The sequence below is a fragment of the Myxine glutinosa genome, chromosome 2 (assembly GCF_964187855.1).
Source record: "Myxine glutinosa chromosome 2, kmMyxGlut1.1, whole genome shotgun sequence".
Classification (NCBI taxonomy): Eukaryota; Metazoa; Chordata; class Myxini; order Myxiniformes; family Myxinidae; genus Myxine; species Myxine glutinosa.
The window spans coordinates 5,950,600-5,963,677 of record NC_136262.1 but is presented as its reverse complement, the minus strand read 5'-3'; the positions used below and the strand labels follow the sequence as shown (position 1 = coordinate 5,963,677).

The window sequence follows — 13,078 nt, the reverse complement described above, 5'->3', positions numbered from 1 at the left end:
AATTGGTATGTGTGTGTATGTTACAACAAATTGGTATGTGTGTGTATGTTACAACAAATCGGAATGTGTGTGTATGTTACAACAAATCGGAATGTGTGTGTATGTTACAACAAATTGGTATGTGTGTGTATGTTACAACAAATCGGTATGTGTGTGTATGTTACAACAAATCGGAATGTGTGTGTATGTTACAACAAATCTGAGTGTGTGTGTGTGTGTGTGTGTAATAACAAATCGGTGTGTGTGTGTGTGTGTGTGTGTGTGTGTGTGTGTGTGTGTGTGTGTGTGTGTGTGTGTGTGGTTGTGTGTGTGTGTGTGTGTGTGTGTGGTTGTGTGTGTGTGTTTGTGTGTGTGTGTGTGTGTGTGTGTGTGTTACAACAAATCGGTGTGTGTGTGTGGTTGTGTGTGTGTGGTTGTGTGTGTGTGTGTGTGTGTGTGTGTGTGTGTGTGTGTGTGTGTGTGTGGTTGTGTGTGTGTGTGTGTGTGGTTGTGTGTGTGTGTGTGTGTGTGTTTGTGTGTGTGTGTGTGTGTTACAACAAATCGGTGTGTGTGTGTGTGTGTGTGTGTGTGTGTGTGTGTGTGTGTGGTTGTGTGTGTGTGTGTGTGTGTGTGTGTGTGTGTGTGTGTGTGTGTGTGTGTGTGTGTGTGTGGTTGTGTGTGTGTGTGTGTGTGTGTTTGTGTGTGTGTGTGTGTGTTACAACAAATCGGTGGTTGTGTGTGTGTGTGTGTGTGTGTGTGTGTGTGTGTGTGTGTGTGTTGTGTGTGTGTGTGTGTGTGTGTGTGTGTGTGTGTGTGTGTGTGTGTGTGTGTGTGTGTGGTTGTGTGTGTGTGTGTGTGTGGTTGTGTGTGTGTGTGTGTGTGTGTTTGTGTGTGTGTGTGTGTGTTACAACAAATCGGTGTGTGTGTGTGTGTGTGTGTGTGTGTGTGTGTGTGTGTGTGTGTGTGTGTGTGTGTGGTTGTGTGTGTGTGGTTGTGTGTGTGTGTGCGTGTGTTAGTGTTATAACAAATCGGTCTCTTACCCATTGTTAGCTCCAATGTTTTGAATATATAAACATGAAGTAATCTAAAATTGAAGGGAAACCATCAGAGATACACAGTTTTCAATTTTAGGGACATATTTGTACCTTTGTCCTTGAAGGGTTGTCCCATCCATCCAGCACATACAAGGTTTGCCTCTTCCTCTTCCCTCAAGCATACCCAGCAGGTTGATTTCTCCAGGCTTTCGTTTTCTGCATGCGTGATGTATCCAAAAGACAATAGTTTCTGTTTATCTTCCGTGCTTCCAATGTACAAGTAATGCACAAACCAATGGAAACACCAATGTGACGTCACTTTATCGGGTGTGCGTCACGTCAGTATATAGAGCGATGCCACACCGTTCTTCCACGAGAAGGTCAATTAACTCACACCTGTTTGATGGAGGTGGAAAACGCTGCCTCGGCGGTTGTTCCAGAATTTCCCATAAATGCTCGATTTAGCTCAGATCTTGAGACCGAGTCGGCCATGACATGTGGATAACATCAATGTCATGCTCATCAAACCATCGGGTGACCACACATGCTCTGTGGATGGGAGCATTGGGGGGGTCTCCTGTTGCAGCCATGCTTGCCATAATTACAGGCAACCAGGCCTGTGCAGTATTTTTTATACAACGCCCAAAGCATGCTGGGATGTTATTTGCTTAATTTACACCTGTGTGGGAGCTGTTGCTTGGGGTCGCTCATTTACCCAGGTGTTTCCATTTTTTTTGTCCACTACCTGTACATAGCGGTGTAATTTCTCCAATCACCAATTTGTTTTCACCCCTGTCTGTCTGTTCATCTGTCTGTCTATGAGCAGTATATCTGAAAAAATCATGGACGGATTCGGATGAAACTTCGTGGACAGGTTGGGTGTGTGACACGACGAATTGATTAGATCTCTGCGAACATACAGAACCGGCCCGTCTGAGGAATGCAAAACGTAAGCTGTTTGGCCTGGCGGAGTTAGGTGCTCTACCGAGTGCCGTTCTCGTTTGGATATCAAGTGCTGAGGAAGAAGAGGAGGAGAGAGGAGCATGGGATCAGCCAGAAATGTAATATTGGCCTGCGCACTGCATTTCAACCATTTGTAACTCCATCTAGTATTTAACTGGAATATTCTGAGGGCCTGTTGTATTCTTACTGGAGCCAAGTGCGATGCAACATGTGGATATGGTAAGTCAGGCTAGGTATTGATGGAAAACAATCATTTGAAATAAGGTGAGCAATGGTATTACATTGGAAAAGGGAGGAGGAGAGAGGAGGAGCTCATCATCCGGCACCATTGCTTTAGCTCTTGGATTTCTGACCATGATTATCGTTTTGGCATGTGCGGAGGTGGTTTGCCATCGTCTTCTTCCAGGCAGTGTCTATCTATACCGCATGGGTGATGCTAGCCATTGTTCTTCATCACAGAATCATCTGCCTAGCACCAAGGCCTAGCACCACCAAGGCACATATTTCCAGCCATTACTGGAAATATGTGCCAGCTGCTTGCATGTCCATCCACCACCTGCGACCACAGGTTTACGTAACCCTGATCGGGAGGCTTAAATCTGACAGTACACCCTGCTCAAGGATTACCCATGGGTTTATGAAGGCAAAGGGTCTCTCTTAGCAGGATTCCTGCCTTTGGTTTCGAAACCTGAACCCGCAAGGCAGTGACGGATTTGGATACAGTTTCCTTCTCATAGATGAGCTGCCTACCAATGATGATGAGCTGCCTACCAATGACGATGAGCTGCCTACCAATGATGATGAGCTGCCTACCAATGATGATGAGCTGCCTACCAATGACGATGAGCTGCCGACCAATGATGATGAGCTGCCTACCAATGATGATCTGCCTACCAATGATGATGAGCTGCCTACCAATGATGAGCTGCTGACCAATGATGATGAGCTGCCTACCAATGATGATGAGCTGCCTACCAATGATGATGAGCTGCCTACCAATGATGATGCCAATGATGAGCTGCCTACCAATGATGATGAGCTGCCTACCAATGATGAGCTGCCTACCAATGATGAGCTGCCTACCAATGATGAGCTGCCTACCAATGATGATGCCAATGATGAGCTGCCTACCAATGATGATGAGCTGCCTACCAATGATGATGAGCTGCCTACCAATGATGAGCTGCCTACCAATGATGATGAGCTGCCGACCAATGATGATGAGCTGCCTACCAATGATGATGAGCTGCCTACCAATGATGAGCTGCCTACCAATGATGAGCTGCCTACCAATGATGATGCCAATGATGAGCTGCCTACCAATGATGATGAGCTGCCTACCAATGATGAGCTGCCTACCAATGATGAGCTGCCTACCAATGATGATGAGCTGCCTACCAATGACGATGAGCTGCCTACCAATGATGATGAGCTGCCTACCAATGATGATGAGCTGCCTACCAATGATGAGCTGCCTACCAATGATGATGCCAATGATGATGAGCTGCCTACCAACGATGATGAGCTGCCTACCAATGATGATGAGCTGCCTACCAATGATGATGAGCTGCCTACCAATAACGATGAGCTGCCGACCAATGATGATGAGCTTCATCCTCCTGACGCAACTGGTTTTAAGGTGCCAGTGATTCACCTTTCACCTTTGCACCCATTAATAAGAACAACCACACCATGAGAAGGCCAGTGCAAGACTAGATTGTCAGAAGCTGTTTGAGATGCTGAGCCATTGCCGTATTTTATACACCTTGAGAGCTTATCCTCAATGTCACTTCGGCATAACATTCCATGGGAATTTCAAAACCAGTTTATCGGAAAAAGAAAAACATTTAATAAAATATCATTGTTTGGACTTTTCCAAAAAACATGTGCTGGGGATTTTTCCTGTCTAACCATACAAGGACACAAGCAGTCTTTGATGCTGTCGATGTAATTGGACATACTTGTAATATTTTGGGAGGCAGAAGCATTCAGGGAAAATTGTTGTAATTTCAACTGATCATTTTTATCGTTGAAATTCCATGCTGAAGAATGGTTTGCATCCAAAATGAAGTGGAATGGGAGGGGTGGGGGGGGGGGGGGGGGGAGTGAAAGAGGGAGGGAGGATGGGGAGGATTGGTGGTGGGAATCAGACGTTAAGCAAAAGTGAAATGAAAAAGTCAATTAGAGATTTTCTTGTCTTTTTTTATTTATTGTTATTTTATCTATTGATTTTGTTGTCGGCCTCTTTGAACCTTTTGATGAAATTTTCTATCCCATCGTTGGAGTTTCAAAGCATTTTTAGCCATTTCGATTTAGAGCTCAGGTTAAGCCTGTCTTTTTAATCTAAACAGGTGCCATGAGGCTTTGGAAGATGGTGAGAGGCTGAACATTTAGAGTATAGGTGAGCCTGGCCCTTTGTAGGACAGATCCACAAGGGTTCCCTCTCCTCTCAACTGTCCAGTCGAGGTTCGAATCCCGATCCAGCTATAAACGTGCCGTATGTACAGTGCATTCAGAAAGTATTCAGACCCCTTCACTTTTTCACATTTTGTTATGTTGCAGCCTTATGCTGAAACCGTTTAAATTTATTTTTTCCCTCATCAATCTCCACTCAATACCCCATAATGACAAAGAGAAAACAGGGTTTTAGAAAGTTTTGCAAATTTATTAAAAAGAAAAAACTGAAATATCACATTGACATAAGTATTCATACCCTTTGCTATGACACTTGAAATTGAGCTCAGGTGCCTCCCATTTCTCTTGATCATCTTTGAGATGTTTCTACACCTTGATTGGAGTCCACCTGTGGTAAATTCAATTGATTGGACATGATTTGGAAAGGCACACACCTGTCTATATAAGGTCTCACAGCTGACAACGCATATCAGAGCAAAAACCAAGCCATGAGGTCGAAGGAACTGCGTACAGAGCTCAGACAGGATTGTGTCGATGTACAGATCTGGGGAAGCCCATAAAAAAATCTCTGCTGCATTGAAGGTTCCCAAGAGCACAGTGGCCTCCATAATTCTTAAATGGAAGAAGTTTGGAACAACCAGGACTCTTCCTAGAGCTGGCCGCCCGGCCAAACTGAGCAATCCGAGGAGAAGGGCCTTGGTAAGAGAGGTGACCAAGAACCCGATGGTCCCTGACTGAGCTCCAGAGATCCTGTGTGGAGATGGGGGAAACTTCCAGAAGGACAACCATCACTGCAACACTCCACCGAACTGGGATTTATGGCAAAGTGGCCAGACGGAAGCCTCTCCTTGGTGAAAGACACATGAAAGCCCGCTGGAGTTTGCAAAAAAGCACCTAAAGGACCCAAAGACTGTGAGAAACAAGATTCTGTGGTCTGACGAAACCAAGATTGAATTATTTTGCTTCCGTTCCTCAGATGGACATTGAGAATGGAAGGCCTGCCTGTGGACCTTAGTTAGAGGACATTGTAGATCCCACGGTGTCCTCTGCGAATACTAGGCGAGTTATCACCGACACCTGGAGCAAATTACTGCTCTAACTACTGCGGGCACTGCATCAGGTGCAAAGACGGGTTTCCGAGCTTGGCGGAGAGACGGCAGGTTACAATCGATAGGGTTTGCCTTCCAGGAGGACGATTCGAGTTGAGCACGCACATCAGTGTACCAGAGTCGAGTTAATGGATGGAAACGTTTAATGCAAGATGGGGTGAACTAGTTAACCTTGAAGTGCGTGCGCTCGCCTTGTTCTGGTGGCCTTGTACTTTCCCTACATTGTCAGGAACCACCCTCGTCTGAACATTCCAAGATTGTGATGTTGTTTATTGTCAGTTCGGTACCTATCCTAACTCCCTCGTTCTTGGAATTGTTGTTCCTGGAATTGTCAACTGTCGTTGCTGGAAAACATGTCAACATTTTGTCACCGCACGTTCTTACAGATATTTGTGAAGGTGAACACATTACCCTTGTGTCGTGCAATGCAGGATTTATTTGCCAAAAATAATCAGGATATGTCGAGGAAAGAAAGATGAAGGTGAATAAGCAGCCGTTTGGCCGATGCCCAGCTTGTAAGAAAACGAGTGTCATTGATGAGGATACTCTCTGAACCTTCCACTTATTTTTGAACCTTTCAGCGAAAGTCTCATGAAGTGAAAAACCTGTGGGTGAAACCTGTGGCTCCGGGTACCAAATACTACATCTGTTGACTGGAGCCCAATCCGCATGCCACTGGATCGACGATGTTTGCTTACAGGAAGTGGTATCATTACCTGCTGGCAAAGTGGGTTCTTTCTTCACCGAAGACAAAACGATTTTATTATTTTTTAAATTATTTTTTCTTCCCATCTTGTGTACTTTGCTTCATGTAATTTTTTTCGATATGTTTCAAATGTCTTTGGAGTCATTTGATATGTTGGTAGGATGCAGCACATCACTATCGCATGAGTTAGAGGGCTTCCATACTCGTACCTTTGGCACTTGGAAAGTGGGAAACCCAGTTTACTTCGGCAGTTAAGACCCGAAAAATAGGGCGTATCGTTCATTTTTTCAGGAAAGCACCAAATTTGGCACTGATGTAGTATGGACCTATACAATTGTTTTCCTGAGGGGCGCCCAAAAATTCAGAACCCCTGCTGGCCGCCATATTGAATTTCAACATGACCGCCCTCTGTGACCTATTTCCCTCAATAACTTCTATACTATGAGCGATAACACCACAGTTCCAGTGTCTTACCCCATGTTTTCATGGTCTCTGAATCCAATGGGATCAATTGCATAAAGATTGGCATCCATCATCTTTAATTTCAAGATGGCCGCCATGGTGTTTCCATTTTCCTTGAATCTCTCATAGTATTTTAGGTAAAATTTCAATTCCAAGTGATACACATTGTTTTATTGGTCTCTGATAACAATGGAATGGTATTAATTAATCAAAGTTACACACAGTTGCAGTTTTAACTTAAAATATTGTGGGCACTTGAAAGGTGGAGGCTCTCGCACAGACATGCAGTACTACAAGCACTGTCCATCGCAGTCACACAGTGATGTGCAGGGCAGATTTGCCCTGGAGCATTTACAGTTGTATTTACAACTTACAGGCCGACTTACAACGGCAGCTTGTAAGCTCTGAACATGCCTCCTGTATCAGTGGTATTGTGGTCCAAATTGGTGTTCAAGAAGTCCCTGTTTTTATCCAGCCCCAATCAGCTGGTGATGGAAGTTCTAGGTAGGGCACAAGTGCCTGACTCCATACGTGTCCAGCCTGAAAACATGCACGTTTTAGGTGTTGTTCGAAGGCATCTGCTATTGGGGGAATGTGATCAATTGTTCTTGCCTTCTTCGTGAACAAGTGTCGGCGCATGTCATTCACTGTCTTTATCTCGGTAGTCCGGTCATAGAGGATGGCAACATATCTTTCTATGCTCTGTAGTTCCATAGTAATAGCATCCACAGATGGCCTATAAGCGAGAGCATGAAAGGTCTGCGTGATGCTGGGGTATGCCTCCCAAGCCTTCCAGGCTGTCTTTTTCCCAATTTGGGCAAAAAATGACACTGTGTCGCAGCCAGTGAAGGCATGAAATAATGGCAAAGACTCGGACTTCCTGCGGCCAAGGCCGGTGGCAATTTTATGGATGGCAAGGTAGCGGTAGCTTTTACCAGTGCCAATGGCAATCCAGAGTTCCTCCACACCGTGTGACTGGTAGGTAAAGTAGTGTGCTATTACCAAGACCACAATACAAGACCAAGACCACTCATAGTATAGAAGTTATTGAGAGAAATAGGTCACGGAGGGCGGTCATGTTGAAATTCAATATGGCGGCCACCAAGGGTTCTGAATTTTTGGGCGCCCCTCAGGAAAACAATTGTATAGGTCCATACTACATCTGTGCCAAATTTGGTGCTTTCCTGAAAAAATGAACGATGCTTCCTCTTAACTGCTCTGCTATTTCATCTGTCCCGTTTTACCTTTTACTCTGATTAGTGCCTAAAGTGTTGCCTTTTATCAGCTCGAGGTATTGACATGGTACCTATGTACACACAATTATATTTCGGCATTGTGCACCAATTAAATAGGCCTGGCCTGGCCCAGTTTGCATGAGATTCATCAGGGAGTTTTTAAATTCTGCCTTTATTTAGAAGGAGTTTCATGGAACATACATTTCTTGACGTTTCGGATATGGCTTGATGGATAAAAGACATAAACTGTTCTTGTGACGTCATACTGATTGCACATTGATTGAAAGCTCTTTTCTTTTAAACAATTCAAACTCTATGTGCCTAATATAAGGCCTTTACCCATTGGTGGAAGAAGCTTGCAAGCAGCTCATTGGCTAAGTTGATTTCTGCAGGAAGTGATCCTTACTTTGGCCAGACACAAAATTTGCCACCGAGCCAAGAATGGAAATGTTGAATGCACGGCCAGACGGAGGCTCAAAGGGGTGGTGGCGATACGCCAGATCACATGGCTTGTAGTTTGCACTGAAAGCAGACCCATTCTCGGTACGTCGGGTAAAATGGTATGTACTTAGTGTATTATGATTTGACAAGCATAACCTGCTATATGTCATTTGTCAGGACCCGAGGGACATCTATGTAAACGCGATTTAAAAGTTTAGACAGCATGAATTGAGTAAACGCTAGTAGGTTAGAATGGACAAAGGGACAGAAGAACAAAGGTGAAAAGGTAGTCGTGATGAGTAGAATATAATGAACAATTTCTGGATGTTTTTGCCATTTTATGATTGTACAGAGCCTCCATGAAATGCTACAGAGAGGATTTCCAATTACCTATTTGATTGGTGCCAATGCGGAATGCAATTGTGCGTACGTAGGTACCGCGTCTATAACTCGAGCTGATAAAGGGCAAAGCTTTAGCCACTAATGAGAGTAAAAGGTAAAACGGGACAGACAAAATGCAATTCCAAGTTTGCACGAATCTCGACATCAAGGTATCCGAGCGTTCAGCACATTTATCTTTTGAGGCGTGAACATGTTGGAGTTGAACATCCATGTAAGACTACGTTAGAGTACCAACAAGTGGCATTGCCTGGTAATGTAAGTGGATGAAGGAGTGCGCGACTGCGCGTCGATGTCGACTCGGAAAGCAAATTGATCTGTGTAATGCACGGCGTCGTCTTCCATCCACCATTTTTAATGAATGATCATTTTCCGTCTCATTTTGCAGGAATGATATTGTTGCGGATTCGGGGGTCGGCGCTCCCCTTATCAAGGGGGGGGGGGGGGGATTAATCCCCCTGTCTTTTAAGCTGGCCGTCCCACAATCCTGGAAATTATGACGCTCCTCCCGGTCGGAATCAGCTCGGGTGATTGGTCAATGAAGTCCCAAATACCTACTTACTAACCCCGACCGCGAGCAGGGAAATAACTCCCGCTCAAACCACGGATAAGATGGAATATTGCCGAGCGGTTAGGAATCCGCGATCCGAGCCGTTAACAAATGACTAAACCCGATCCTGAGCGGTTTCCAAATCGTGCCACAGGTACTCAATTGAGAGAAAGGACAGAGGCGATCGAATAAGAGGAAACCAGAGTAAGGGAAGAACAAAGAGTGGGTTTATTAATTATTTACAAGCAAAAGAAGAGGAAACGAAAGCATGTACAAGAAGAAGAAGAAACAAAAGGACACAGGGCAAGCTTATCTATACAGTCTTAACTTATTACGACCCCAGGACAAACAGACAGACTCACACGGGATGGTAGCTGGTAGGGGAGGAAGGTCCAGGCAGATGGGTCCAGGCAGGTCGACTCCGTCCAGGCTCCGGGTCCGCGGGCGAAAAACGGCAGGCAGCTTCGCGTGTCGTTGGCGCGCGACTGGACCTTACATATGCGAGGGGCTGGAATGCTGCGTACGTATAGCGTGCCAAACGCGCTCTCTCTCCCGATCAATCAATGCCCGTATCAAACAGGCAGTTCGTATCAAATGGAGCGCTCCTGGATCAGTCCGTTAACAATGGAGTTCCCTCACGCGATCCATTCCGAAACAATGTGCTCGCTCGCCCGACCTCCGCGCAGTCCTTTACAATCAGCATCCCCCGGCGCAGTCCATGATGGGGCTTGGCGCGTGCGCTTATATAGTGCGCTTATAGATCAATCCGCGCTTCATAGAGCCATGCCCGCCAGTGAGCTCACCTCAGCCCTGGTTGGTTAGCGAGGGCTCACCGGCTCCGCCCTTGACGGCTCGTTGACAGGGCCACGCCTCGTTCTTGGCGCTCCGCCCCCTTCTTCTCCAAGCTTGACCGCGTGCGTAATGGCGTCGCCTGAGCAAACGCTGAGGCGGCTGCGGCTGGCAGAGGCGTGTAACAGAATTGGGAGAGAGAGGTTGGCAAAATGGCCAGAATGGGGCCTATCTTATTTGATTAATGCAACGCAGATTCAACTATTGGGAACACAGCCTTATCTGAAACACATACTAAGGAAATAACTGAAAGTCCTATGGTGTCCTACGTGTTGCTGTGGCCTAACTATGGGTGCAACCTTTAACCCTTTTAAATGATGGAATATTATTTACAAGTATTTACAAAGTGAGGGGTTCTAAAACCGCAACAATATGTCAACGATTTGTCTGAGCTCACCTTTTTCTCACAATGCAGGGATTTCGGAACAGTGAGAAACATCTGCTTTGTGTTTTCTTTTGGCATTGTGGCATTTTGTTTGCAGCCGACACGATTGTGTGTCCACAGCTCTGTACTTTGTACAATGAGGCATAAATACTTGTATGTATGCAGAAGTTTTTGGAAGTTGAAGCATTCTCGTATTACTCATGTAAAGTGTTGCTAACGCTGATGTGATTTTAAAATTGTACGTTATTTTATTTCATTTTTCACCTTGTGTGCCAATACCTGGCATGTACATTTTAAAAAACAATTGTGCTTCCATTCAGCCAGACAAGGTCGCCTGCCAACTGTGTGTTTTCTCCTGCAGCACAACCGTATCAAAACGTCTAAGTACAACGTCGTATCGTTCCTGCCCGTCAACCTGTTTGAACAGTTCCAGCGTGTCGCCAATGCGTATTTTCTCTTCCTGCTTATTCTACAGGTATGCCTCACAAATACACCACTGCGTGAGGGCATGTTTTGACAAGTTTCGCTTTCTTTTTTTTATTTGTACATAATTTGTTTCATTGCAGCAGTAAGAAGTGCGTCAAATGACGGATATTCTATCACAATTAAGGATCCCACTTGTTGGTAGGTTGAGCAGTGAGTAGTGGAAAATGAGCAATTGGCAGTGGTAACATCCGGCATCTGCCTTTGCACATGCTCGTGCTGCCTTCTTTCTACGAGTTCAATGCCGGAAACTTGGGCCAACCTCAGGGGCTCTGGGCACCTTGCCATCTCTTTCCAAACTTCTCTCCCAGAAGGAACTGGTCACCAATTGTTTTAACTGGTATGAGGCTAATGGTTCGAATCAGCAGTGTCGCAGAACTGTTTCTGACTGTCCCTGTGGGTCTCAGTTTGTGTTTCCACACACACGCCAAAATAAAATTCCTTTGATTTGTTCTTTGTTTGTCCACAGTTGATTCCTCAAATCTCTTCGCTCTCATGGTTTACTACCATTGTGCCTCTCGTGCTGGTTCTCACCATCACTGCTGTGAAGGATGCATCTGATGACCTGGTGAGCAGACGATTGATTCGATGTAACATTGCATGGTTAATCGAGGACACGTTTTGGGGGTAAAAGGAACAGGGAGAGGAATTTTTTTTTTTTTTTTTTTTTTTTTTTTTTTGTATACAAGATCGAGGCTCGTGAAAGAGCAAACATTAATCACACAAAAAGACAAACCGACACACAAAACACAAAAAACAAGGGGAGTGGCAGACAAGATGGGGAGAGAGGGGGGAGGACACAAAAGAGAGGGGGAAGAAGGGGAAGGACACAAACACAACATTTGAGAGCAGGGACATCGGGAGGACTTGGGGGGAGGTGGGAGAGGATTAAAACATATGAACACTGCAAGGACTCTGGGGTGAATTACCGGGGGTAGAAAAGATCAAGGTTTTCGATGGGGGAAGATAAGAGATGGTGGTGAACAGCTGTTTTAAAGACCTGGAGGGAGGAGTGAGATTGAAGGGAGTGGGGGAGTTTGTTCCAGAGGCGGGAGAAAAGGGGAATGAAAGAGTGAAGGTGAGCAGAGAGCCTAGACTTTGGCAGTTTAACCATAAGAGGGTTGCAGGCAGATCTTGTGCGACCTGAAGGAATATTGGGGGGACAGAGCACAGAGAGAGCTGGGGGAGCAAGGCCGGAGAGGAGTCGGTAGAAGACAGAAAGACCACCAACCTGCCTGCGGTGAGTGAGTGAAAGGCCCTCGGCGTTGACTACATCGCAGGAGATTCCAATGATTCTGAAAGCTTTGGCCTCAACAGCGTGAAGCCGAGCAAGGTGTGAGGCAGGAGCACCAGCCCAGAGGGGGGAACAGTATTCCATTGAGCTGCGGATGAAAGCCTTGTATGTGGTGAGGAGCTCAGGTGTGCCAAGGAAGGACTTCGCACGACGGAGGATGCCCAGTCGGCGACTGGCTTTGGAGGCCAGCTTGGAAATGTGGTTTTCCCAAGAAAGATCATGGCAGATAGTGAGACCCAAAAGCTTGAGCGACAGAACTTCTTGGAGAGGATTGTTGAGAAAGTAGATGGGAGGGTTGTCCAGTCGGTCCTTTCGGAGAGACATTGTAAGAGTGTGAGATTTGTCAGGATTGAAAGACATGTTCCACTTGTTTGACCAGTCTGTGATTTTGTCCAGGTCTGCAGAGAGTGAGGAGGCTGCAGACTGCCGATCTGAGGGATGAGGAATGGAGCGACAGAGAGTAGAGTCGTCAGCAAAGAGATAGAGAGGATTTTCAAGAGAGTCAGAGAGATCATTGATGAAGACCAGAAAAAGCACAGGGCCCAGAACACTACCTTGGGGAACTCCAGCCTGAACAGGAAGAGGAGATGAGAGAAACCCATTCAGGGCCACACGTTGACTACGACCAGAGAGGAAGTCCGCCAGCCATGCGTGGAGATTTCCATGGATACCAAAGGAGGAGCGTTTGGTGAGCAGAGCGGGGTGCCAGACCGTATCGAAGGCACGTGACATTTCGAGGGAGACAGCTCTAATTTCCTGTTTGGCGTTGAGGAC

General features: G+C 45.8%; 1 protein-coding gene across 2 annotated transcripts in view; it reads left to right on the top strand.

Annotated features, from left to right (window-relative positions):
- LOC137422079 (phospholipid-transporting ATPase ID) overlaps positions 1 to 13,078 on the top strand; it is a 266,687-nt gene that overhangs the window by 106,984 nt on the left and 146,625 nt on the right. For both annotated transcript variants that reach the window (XM_078772922.1, XM_078772921.1), the window contains 2 exons: positions 10,889 to 11,002; positions 11,480 to 11,578. In XM_078772922.1, the coding sequence (XP_078629048.1) occupies positions 10,889 to 11,002; positions 11,480 to 11,578 (213 nt within the window). The remainder of the gene's footprint in view (positions 1 to 10,888; positions 11,003 to 11,479; positions 11,579 to 13,078) is intronic.